Genomic DNA, 12,046 nt, shown 5'->3' on the forward strand with positions numbered 1-12,046 from the left:
TAAAAACATATTTTGTCGGCAAAATATTTAATTTGGGTCAGAATGACCCCAGGACAACAGGAGGGTTAAATCCAATGGGTTATTTCCTAGTATCGATACAATCGATTTATTACATTTTAAAACGATGTTAGATTGATATATGTTGTCCAAAAGGCCAACTCGCCGAGCACAGATCGATGTAGTTGGATCATAGGAATATAAATCGATACATCGATGTAGTAGATGGATCGTTACACCCCTAATTACTTATGATACATCTCTGCACTTAGCAAAAGAGTGCCATCTGCACTGGACCAATGGTTCACCAATCAGGGCCTTGATGGGCGTGGGGGGGAGAACATTTCTTTGCGACTATCAGGTGACGTCCCCGGGACAAACCGGGAACTAGGCAAAAACCTCCAGGGGACCATGACACAACGTCCCAAGAACGTTCAGGGGACCTTCAGGGGACCATAACACAACATCCCAAGAAAGTCCTAAAACCAACCAGGAACTACACAAAACCTCCAGGGGACCATGACACAACATCCTGACGACTTTAGGCAACCATTTTGTGACGTCCCGGGGACGTGCTAACGACTCAATATTGTTTGCAGGGATGTTATTGCTCCTGTGTTCCTGACATGTTATTCTCCTGTATTAGACCTGGAATTCCCCATCAGAAACTGGACGAATGGACATTGTGCTCCTGTGACACATGGCTTCTGCTCCTTCTCACACTCTCATGTACCTAAAATGGAAAGGAATTTCTGTGGGTTGATAAACGCCGAAAACCATGAGAGAGGCCTATTTTGTGAGGGGTTTTTTGAGGTCTTTATTTAGATGAAGGTTAGTGATGGGATTTCTGCCAATCCCAGCAATGAACAATTTGCAAAAAAAACTTGACCATTTGATGTCTGTCTATGTTTGAGAGTGTTTATGAGAGGCTAATCAACGTAAAGGAAGGAAATCTTGGTTCTAGCCATTTATTGCCTTTTGTGTGTTGGAGCTGACGATTGACATGTCTTCTGTCCCAGCCGACTTTGACTTCCCCGCTGTGCCTCTGTAATGGTTTGGGCTCACCATGAGAGTTATGTTTCAAAAGCTCTTTTATGTTTTGATTTTGTGTTTTAATTACTTTGTCTGTATGTCTGTGAGGGAGTGGTTGTGTGACGTGAACACTGCTGCTAAGCAACACAAAGCGATGGTGTGTGACTGTGTGCGTGTGCAAGTTAAAGTTGTCAGTATAGTATGGGGGCAGAGGAACCCTTCCTGTCCTTGTCGTCCCTCACTTCACCATCTGGTTTGTGTAGAGTTTGACTGAGGCGTTAATCATTGGGCCCTGAGGCTCGCAGCAGTCTGACAACAGCTAGAGACATGGACCTTGTTGATGTCCCACCAATACAGAGCCACAGCCTGCCAAGCTCCGGCACCCTCTCTCTCTGAGGACAGATGTGTGTTAGGTCGCTACTCTACGCTCCCAGCTTACCTAACAGAACAGCTGGAAGGGTCACGTGTGTCATGACTCCCAAGCCAAGAAACTTCACACAGAGCCCGACAAACACAGGTTCAAATGTTCCCCAACGCATCAGAGATATACAGATCTAATTTGGCAGTGGACTCCTATAAATGCATCTCTGTTATAGGCCCATGAGTGCGGTCTGTGCTGTCTGTAATAGGCTGTGTGTTACCGTAATGTCGGCCCGTTTTCTCAGCAGCTTAACTCATGTCCTGCAGTGAGGCTCCTTTTCAATAAGAAATCACACTGATAATGCCCAGCAGTACTCCTTCATTGTCATCGTCTCTCAGGCACTATCCCCAACTAATAAGCTATCTATTTAGAGCAAGCAGAGAACAATATAGCTGTATGGTTACTTGCAAGGCAATCTCTAAGGATGGAAGCCAGGCTCTGTGCTTAAGCTAATGAATGTGCAGATCTGTGTTTTAGCATCAGCATCACGTATTTACTTAAAGGTTAATTTGCTATGGGAACACACAATGAGTGATTGAACCTTTCTCCGTCCACCGACTCATCTGTGATGTGGCATTTAAGTTGTATTGGGTCCTTCCTCTCGATGCCAAGAGCAGTAGCACTTCTGGTCTATTTCTGACATGGTGGCTTTCATCTCCTCCTCAGTTATCAAAGTACAGAGAAGTCTGTCATAGCTTATTATGGACTCTGGGTTTGGCTTGTAGTCCTGGAGCAGGTTTTGTGTAAGATTCAAACCCACATCTGAAATGTAAAACTTAGCCTGCTGATATGTCTTCAGCCAAGACCCGCTGTAATGAACCGTGAACAACTTCAATGAAACGAAACATCTCATGTTCAGTGGAATAGTGCTTCTAGGATATTCCAGATTTACTGACTTTGCAGGTAAAATCTGGATATTGTGGTCTATGTCTAGAGCTGTATCTATAGTCTTAAAGTGTGTCCTATGTGTACTTGTCATATGCTCCTATTTGAATCATTTGGTTATTGTGGAAGAGGCCAGCTGGATATAGAAATGAGACTGGGTGGAACTCTAGTTCCTTGGCAGTTTGACTTAAGTCAATTTACTCAGCACCAAGCCCATTATTCATACTTTGTTAAAGGCCCATATGTCTTCTTTAACTCCGTCACATACTGAAATGCGTTTACATTCTGCTTTTACTTTGTTAATGAATAGCAAAAGGGGTATGTTTAGACTCATGTTTAGACTCTTGTTCAAGAACATTCAGTTGTATAAATATCTCACATTCACACTTATGACTGGGGACTAAACATAGCTGCCTTTTAAATAAAAGATAGCCTAGTTATTAGAGGATCATTCTGAGACAACCTAATTTCATTTTCCTATGGTACGTTTTAAAGCAGAATAATTTCTGTTCAGTTATGCCAGCACAATGTATCTGAATGAACAAACAAAAGTGGAGCAAAGGCTTTTGTTAGTCAGGAGGAAATAGTCTCCTAACAAACTCAGATCATTCCCTAAGCTGTGAGCTCTCTAAAGCTTATCTAATGCAATGCAAGCCACTCTTGTGGGCAAGGGAAGTGTTACCAGCAGCCATTTGCTGCACTCATATTGATCTGCCCCTGGGCTCCAGGCTGCAGGAATGGAGATTCCTTAAACTACAGGCATGCTCTAATGACTTACTCTCTTTGATTCCTCTCCACGCGCTCCACTTCTCCTGTCGGTTATCAAATGAAAAGGTTCTCCGTAGAGGGCTGGGCCTGCTTGCAGGCGTGAGGAGCAGACATGTCAGCAGCCGTGGGGTTAGTGTGTGTGAATGGGCCTGTGACTGAGGCTCTGATCCCAGGAACGGGAGTACATACAGGGTTATGGCTTAAGGCTGGGAGGGGGTGAGAGGGCGGTCCCTGATAGGCAGTTTAACATCATACCGGGTCAGGGGCTTTTATACAAACTTTTTTGGGGAGGAGGAGTGATAGACTGGGAGATGGGAGGAGGTGGAACTGATATGAATTCACTCTTTGTTTCCCGAACAGCCTGTTGTGCTCTGGCCTATCGCGTGTGTGTGTTTTAGGAAGAGGTTTGAGCCAGCGTGCCATACCTTTTCCTCGAGGAAAAGATTCCTGGTTCTCAGGTTTTTTTCCCAACCTTACAGGCTGGGAGAGAGTGAGAGAGAGAATATAGGGAGGGATAGTAAGAAGGAGGAGGGTTCATTCAGAGAGGAGGAGACAAAGAGGGGGAGAGCAGAAAGTATATGAGTTTGGCCAGGTAGTAAGAAGAGGGATCTGTGTAGCTGTCCTTTAGAGTCAGTGGAGTGTTGATTGGATAAGGTGAGCATGCACATATCCAGTGGTCAGTGTGTGAGTGGTTAGTGGACAATACTGTGTGATAGTCAGATATGCAATTCTGCAGTTCTCTACTTTACATAGTAAGTATTTTGCTAAGTTCTTCTACCCATTACTTTGAATTATTATAAAGTCCTAATTGAATGCGCTAATTGGTCAGAACCATCAGACTGTGAATTTAAAGATGCAAATACTGTTCTTATATGATCCTTTTGTTATGTGTGACAGTTATCTGACTGCAGACAGACAGTCACTCAGTTGTGTATGTTCATTGACAGTTAGGATTTTACATATTGTCAGCCATGCATGATGCCAGTCCACGCCATGCTCATTGTAGTTGATGATGCTTGACTACACCGATTATTTGCTCGCATGAGGGAACTGTGCCAACACTGCCAAGAAGGAGGCATGTATTGACCATTTGATGGCAGACGGTTTGAAAGCTCTGTTTTAGTTAATACTATAAATATGAGCGAGATCAATTTTATTAAACTCTATGGCAATTCTGCATGGGATGAAAACCATTTAATTTCAGGTTTTGGCCTCTCAGTTAACTAGTGCAAACGAATATATTAAGAGGCTATTTACTCACATTAGTCCTTTCACCTTTACATAATAGGGTTTGAGGCAGTGAAAAGAAGTGGTCCTCAGGGACGTTATCAGGCGTTGATTCACAAGAGGCTACAGGACTGGAATCTGTGGTGCTCCATTGTTGTACTATTTACGTGCCGAGTGTGATAACGGTCACCTACCAGATCTGTTACTGGCTCCATTCAACAGTTTGAAAGGACTGGGAGGGGTGCTGATCTTCCTCTCTTCCACCCCCAGCCTGCATTCCTCTCCTCTTGTGTCCACCTGATAACTGTATGTGTGTATGGATCCCCTGTCTGTCTGTCAGAAAGGCTAACCAGCACTGCCCCCCGGGGTGCAGGGATGGAGTGATGCGTGCAGGGTCAAAGGCGTAATAGACAATTTAATCTTGAAAAAAACATTGTACTTTATATAGGCTACATGCATAGACAAATGACGTTTCAAAACAATGAATAACAAAAATGAATTGCCTATAACTTTAAATTAAAGTCTGCTTCATTTTCAACTTACTTCTAAGATGTATTCTGAGTCATTGGCCTAATTATGTAGCTGGAGAGTGACACGGCCAAATGTATTATTAGACTCTTCAGAAATAAGACAAGGACGTCTTTCCTCCTCAGCCCAGACAGAGTTCTTTCAGTCAACTGATCGACAGCCAGCCCTGTAATGTTCACTAAATTCATGTGCCAATGTCTCGCATTAAGATGGAAATACCAGACTGAGACTGTCATTCGCTCTTCGAGCTGTTCTGTTGGTCACATGATTGGCAGCCAAAGCCAGGGGTCATGTGTGACAGATGTGGGGGGAAGATTATGGGCCTGGAGGGCAGTGGGGTTAGGCAAGCCTCTCTCATGTGATGGGAGTCTGAGGCTCCAAAGAGAAGGCCTCTCAAGTGAGAGATCCTCCCCAGCCCAGTCCCCAGCCTGCTCAACCTCAACTGGAATCCATCTGGAATTCACTGTCTGGAAGACTGGAGGCTAAAGCCACGCAGGCGGCCTACTGTTGTTAGACACAGCTCTGTTCCTCTGTCTCCTGCCAGCAGTCCCTGAACAGGAACACAGAGGGGGAGAACTAGTGTGCTGTCTCCCTGCAGCCATTCAGAGGGAGCCAGAACACCACAAGAGCCTCCTTGAGGTTTCTTCATCCGCTGCCGAAGCAGCACTTGTGGTTCTGATGTCATATCGCAGCAATTCTCCTCCTCCTCTCTCAGACTCACAGACACAGACTCTCCAGTTGCTGTTTTTTTGTACCATTTTATATGAAACCCCGCATTAATAAAAGCCCAATTGAACGGGCCTGGTACCTCACTATATCAAGTTACTCAGACTGGCACAATGTATACAAAGACTGTTTTGTATTGTAATAATACCCCTCAGAGACATTAAGGCTGATTTGGGGGGCCTGGGACTGAATGGGCCTGGTAATGGAGCAAAGGGAGAGCAGGGCTGACGAGACAAAAGCACCTCTTCCCCCTCCTCCTCCTCCTCCTCCTCTCTCTTCCCCCCTCAGCCCCTTCTCTCTCTCTACAATAGCTGGCTCTGGCTGCCCCTGTGCCTAGTTCCTGTGTGTGTAATCACTCCAGAAGACTCTAAGGGCTGATGCTCTGATTAAGTATGGCTGGGGTTATAGCCAGACAATCGATGAGCATGACTGGAATTATATATTGTGGAGTCAGAGGTGTCATTAAACTTGTGTGGAATGGTTGTTGTGTGGGTTGCTGTGTGTGTCTCGGCTACCTCGCTCTGCTCCGTCAAGGCAGGAGTTGGCTCCCGAGAGCTCCGCTCTGTGCCATGTTGATGTTATTTGTGAGGAGTGCCAGCTTTAAACCAAACACGTGGGTTTTATTTGACACATAATTCAGGGTTCGCTAAATGTGCTGATCAATTCTCTGCACGGTAGTCTGACTCCCCCCCACCTCATCCCTGACTCAGTATGGCCACCAATGCTTAGGTCAATACCTCTGCAGCCATTCCATTTTCAAACCCTGGAGTCTGCACAAAACAATATTCCTTGTCTGTTCATGTCATGTGGAGCTTGTGGTTTCAGTGAGGAAGTCTGACTGGGACTGGACTCAGCTGGGATGGATGGGAATAGAGGGCATTCAAACTGTGATTCAAAGTCATCAAAGAATAACCAGTCGTGGGCAGAAATGTCAGAAGTCCTCTGAGAATTCATAGAATGCAGGTCAGCACTGAAGGAGTGAGGTGTGAGGGGGAGAGAGGGTGGTTTGGGGATGGGGAGAAGATGACGTGTGTACAGACAGTGGAGGCACTGGCTGGTCCCCTGATGGGCTCTTTTCAGGGTGTTTGGGGCGGGTAGGAATGGGATTTGACGGGTGTGAAAGTCCCCTCTCTCCTCCATAGGAGTGACCCAGGCCCCTGCTGGTTCCTGGCTGCCAAAGCATCTGATTTGTCCCGCTTCTACTCTCACGTTGCTTACTGACACTATGATGAGGAGATCATTCATTGTATTCAATGCTGGGTTGAATTACCTGCTATTCGATTTAAAGAGATGTTATTCTAACATTTACGTAACATTTGAATGAACTCGTTTCCCCACTCTACAAACAGCCTAATGCGGTTGTTTTTCTGTTTCTTCACCACCTGAAGGACACAGACTCAACTCACCATGTAAATGCAGCCAATTCCTTCTGTGCACTTGAACAGTATTTATTTACTGTGCTGGGCTTGTCATTACTAACTGAGTCTGTTATTGAGAATGACATATCCATTTAATTTGCTAGGGATGAACAGATGGACCACACTGGCGGAGGAATTTCACACCAAATATGAATTTAGCACCTTGTTGTTTTTGCGTCTGTGGCTGTTCTCAGTGTTCTCACACATCTCTTGCACAGATGGCACCTTGGCAGTAGTCTTTTCTCTTAGGAGGCTGGAACATGGCAAGATTTCCTTTTCTGTCTGACTCTGAATCAGTCTGGTACCTAGGCTGAGGAAATCTGATCCTATATCAGCTGGGGTTTCTCCCAATAAATTCTTCCCGAGTGACCGACTTGAGGAACACTCGATCCATGCTCTTTGGAGTGTTCTTTCATTGTTCCTATACGTGATATTGCATCACCTCAGTGAATGAGTTCAGTTGAGGGTTAGAGTACGCTGCTGTTGCTCTCTCAGTCAATTGATACGATATCTATCTCGCTTTGTGCTTTTCCTGTTCAATTTCCTTCAGATTGTTGGGGGGAGAGGTCTTTCAGTAGAGATGACATGTCAGGCACAGGAGGATTGTGAGAGGAAACAATCTGGGAGATGCAGGGGGCACACTCTGGTGTTCTGTTACGCATGGGATGGTGCTGGGTCCTGCTCTGTCTGCATGTGGGTGTGTGTGCGAGCATGTGTCTGTGTGTTTCTGTGTGTGTGATGGGGCAGACGTTTGTGGAACTGTGACATCAGAATCAGTAAATGATGTAGGCCTAGATCTGTTTAGGCTCTGTTGATGCAGCGTTCACTTGCATCTTTGAAGCGGGATCATCAGATCAGGGTGTACTTTCCTTCTGTCTACTGGAGTGGAACTAAAGGTAATGCCACATCGCTCATTTTGTTGGAAGACCAGGAAATATTATTTTGATCTTGGCACTATTGACCCTCATCTAGACAAGGTCTCATTATGCTCACTATGCCTTTTACTCCAATTTGAATGGATGACATTGCTACCTGGAGTCAGGGCCGTTGTCTATCCGCATATCTTGCCTAAAAGACCCCTGTGTATCGTATGGTTATTAGAGCTTAGAAGAAAATGACACAGAATTAGTATCACCTTCGGTCTGAGTTGATCTGCCAATGTTGCTGTTCGTTGTGTGTGAGGTCCTGGTCCTCTCAAGGGAGAGAGTGGTAGAAACGGGCTCATTAGCAGCGATTCAGGTGAACAATGGGTGAAAATGAGAGCGAGGTGCTCCGTGTTAGCAGGCCTCAGATAGTTTAATGACAGAGCAGAGAGCCGGCTCCCAGACACCACCTGCTGCTGTAGCCTTGCAGGCAGGAGAGAGCGAAAGCTCCTCCGGAATGTCTCTCTCTCTCTTTCTCTCTTTGTCAACAACCACTTTTGTCATGCCCTCCCTCCTTCCCTCTCCCGCCTTAAGAAAACAGAGAGGGAACGATAGTGCCAAATAGGTGCATTTGCCACGTTGCCACATCGGGCTGACTCATCTCTCTGTTGTTCAAGCTGCCCTGAAGCTGAGCAGTCAAGTTTGTGTATCAATCCCTTTGTGTCTGGTTGTGGCTTTCTAACAGTCCCTGTCTCTGCGTGTTGGAGTCCTCCTCTTTGTCTTGTGAGAAAGCCTCTCCGCGGCAGCAGCAATCAAGCAATTTCGGTGCCTGAGGCGTCTGACAACCAGGTGCTTTAGCCTGAGAGTGACCTGTCTGGCTCAGCATGCGTGGGCCCTTTTCTCTCCTGGCTTTCCTCCATCCTCAGGCCGGTCTTAGCTCTCAGCCTTCATGTTTTCCCAAAGTGAGTTAATCAGTTTTTCTGTTTTTGTCAACGCCTGTCTCTCTCTCCTCTGTTCTGTTCTTTCAGATCCAGAATGCTGAAACCAGAATGGATCCTCCAGGTCATCTGAGACAGTGTCAGTGTGTCCTCCCTGCTCTCCCTCCGTGGCAGTCCTCTTGTCCCCGAGCCTCATCCCACGGGGCACCATCTGCCTCTCCCTCTCCCGGCAGCAGCCCCCTGTAACGGCGTAGCGGTGGAAAGGCGACCCTGTAAATATGCCTGGATGGAGGTCTCAGTGGCGTCTCGTCCTGCTGAACTCCCTGACCTGCGGCCTGGAGATCTGTGTGGCAGCTGGGATCACGTACGTTCCCCCCCTGCTGCTGGAGGCTGGGGTAGAGGAGCAGTACATGACCATGGTGCTAGGTAAGCCAGCTCGGGCTCACCCTGACGGGGGGACATTCATTACACATGAAAGAGTCTTCATCTAGAGGGGTCCTGTCCTGAAGGGAGTGGAGGTACAGGGCTGTGCCCCACCAGCCTGTTGGTTAATGTATCTAAAGCAACCTGCTGTCTCTTGTGGAGCAGAGGCCTACTCTTACTGATAGATACAAAGAGGGGTTGTTGTTGTTGTTGTTGTTGTTAGACCTCATTGCTTGCAAATCAGTGACATGCTGTTGTGTTTGACCTAACCTTAATGCTACATTAGAAGTTCAGGTTTAAAAAAAGATATGTATATATAGCTACCGTGCTGCAGTGCATTTTCTGTGTAGGCGATGTGAATGGCTATAGAGGTTTTTCTTCTCTCTCTCAGATTATCTTGTGACCAAACGGATCGAGATTGCCACTCCGAAACGTGCAGGTGGCAATTACAGCTCGAATAGAGAGATACAGTAATATTATGTGTGTTAATGTACACTCCACTATCCCTCTCATTAAACAGCTGCATGCGAATGGGAGACATTTTTTATTTGTGTCATTCCCACACAGCCCGTAAACCTCATCTGGAAATGGCACAAAATATATGCTTTACCTCACTCCTTAATTTTGTCTAATGGAACGGCAGAGTGTTTAGTAATGGAGATGGATATTGTGTCCTGGGGTCTTAAGGCTAATTTTCCCAGGAGTAGTGTCAGATTCTCAGATGCAGGTCATCTACTTTATCTAATGGCCACTTCTGGATTAATACTGCCCAGTTGCCACTCTTTAATTGTTTAATCGACTCTTCTCTGTCTATCAGGAGGAGGCAAGCTTTCTGGAGAGGGGCTCAGGGACATGTCTTATGTTAGAAATTCACATTGTAGTGTTTGTACTGTGTATGACTTGGAAAGCACATGGTGTTGTGTGTATACTGCATATGAGTTAGAGACAGGCTTGGGCGGTATACTGTATATACCGTATACCTGGGTATGGGATGGTATTTTATGTTTTTGAATAATACAAGTTATACATTTGCTTTATGAGTAGTGCGTGACCCTAGGGTGACAACACATACATTCTAAGCGATTTCAATGCGTCTTTCTCCATTCTGATTGTTTTATACTGTTCAATACAACTTCAACCCAAAATAATTTTCTGCATTTTAATACATTTCTGCATTTCCTGCACTCATTTGAGATCATTTCCACACTGCAACATAGGACTGTACGATATGGGCAAACAATCTAGGCCTTATTTTTAACCAAATGTTGCAATTGCGATAGATAGAATGATTATTCGAATTATATAGTTAGAATATAATAGTGGGGGCCTCCCGAGTGGTGCAGCGGTCTAAGGAACTGCATCACAGTGTTGAGGCGTCACTACAGACCCGGGTTCGATCCCAGGGTGTGTCACAGCCGGCCGTGACGGGAAGACCCATGAGGGGTCATCCAGGTTAGGGAAGGGTTTGGCCAGCCGGGAATTCCTTGTCCCATCGCGCTCTAGCAACTCCTTGTGGCGGGCCGGGCACCTGCAAGCTGACTTCAGTTGCCAGCTGGACAGTGTTTCCTCCGACACATTGGTGCGGCTGGCTTCCGGGTTAAGCGAGTGTGTCAAGAAGCAGTGCGGCTTGGCAGGGTCGTGTTTCGGAGGACGCATGGCTATCGACCTTCGCCTCTCCCGAGTCCGTAGGGGAGTTGCAGCGATTGGACAAGACTGTAACTACCAATTGGATATCACGAAATTGGGGAGAAAAAGGGGTAAAAGTACCCCTCCCCCCAAAATTTTTTTTAATAGATAATAGTGGCCTGTTTGAATACAGTGTTGTTTGACATGACAACAAATTAAAATGCAAGGGGGGAGTTATTGTGACAGGGTAGGAACCAAAGTGTTGTTAAGTATTTCCTAGGGGACCCTATAATCTTTAGCCATATTTTAATTGTTTTCTCTTAGCTACTTCATGTAGCTAGCAAACATATTCATGCTTCACGTATTCCTCTTTGATTTAGAAGATACTGTTGAACAAACAACATGCTGATTTAGGTCTACACCATCACTGGTATTATCAGACTGTATAGCTAATTACATTTGTTCTGACACAGTACATGTATTAGCTAGCTAGCTAGCCAGCTAACTAGTGATTAGCATTAGCGGCTAACAAGATTTAGGCCCAACTTGCTAAGAAAATACAAACTAGCTGTTTGCAGATGTAAGAAACACAAAATAATATATATATATATATATATATATATATATACACTACCGTTCAAAAGTTTGGGGTCACTTAGAAATGTTGTGTATTTTAATACATTCAAAAGCACAGGCTCAAAATGAGTTGCAAAGAAAAAGCTATATCTAGATATAGCTTTTTCTTTGCAACTCTGCCTAGAAGGTCAGCATCCCGGAGTCTCTTCACTGTTGACTTTGAGATTGGTGTTTTGCGGGTACTATTTAATGAAGCTGCCAGTTGAGGACCTGTGAAGCCTGTTTCTCAAACTAGACACTCTAATGTATTTGTCCTCCTGCTCAGTTGTGCACCGGGGCCTCCCACTCCTCTTTCTATTCTAGCTAAAGCCAGTTTGCGAAGGGAGTAGTACACAGCGTTGTACGAGATCTTCAGTTTCTTGGCAATTTCTTGCATAGAATAGCCTTCATTTCTCAGAACAAGAATAGACTGACGAGTTTCAGAAGAAAGTTCTTTGTTTCTGGCCATTTTGAGCCTGTAATCGAACCCACAATTGCTGATGCTCCAGATACTCAACTAGTCTCAAGAAGGCCAGTTTTATTGCTTCTTTAATCAGCACAACAGTTTTCAGCTGTGCT

The 12,046-nt window shown here is 45.4% G+C and overlaps 1 protein-coding gene across 1 annotated transcript in view; it reads left to right on the top strand.

Moving 5' to 3' along the window:
* Positions 1-12,046, top strand: part of LOC121576947 (solute carrier family 45 member 3-like) — a 54,692-nt gene that overhangs the window by 25,046 nt on the left and 17,600 nt on the right. Inside the window, exon 2 of the mRNA XM_045223606.1 lies at positions 8,894-9,229. Within this exon, the coding sequence (XP_045079541.1) occupies positions 9,082-9,229 (148 nt within the window). The 5' untranslated portion in view covers positions 8,894-9,081. The remainder of the gene's footprint in view (positions 1-8,893; positions 9,230-12,046) is intronic.

This window comes from Coregonus clupeaformis, chromosome 11 (assembly GCF_020615455.1).
Source record: "Coregonus clupeaformis isolate EN_2021a chromosome 11, ASM2061545v1, whole genome shotgun sequence".
Lineage (NCBI taxonomy): Eukaryota > Metazoa > Chordata > Actinopteri > Salmoniformes > Salmonidae > Coregonus > Coregonus clupeaformis.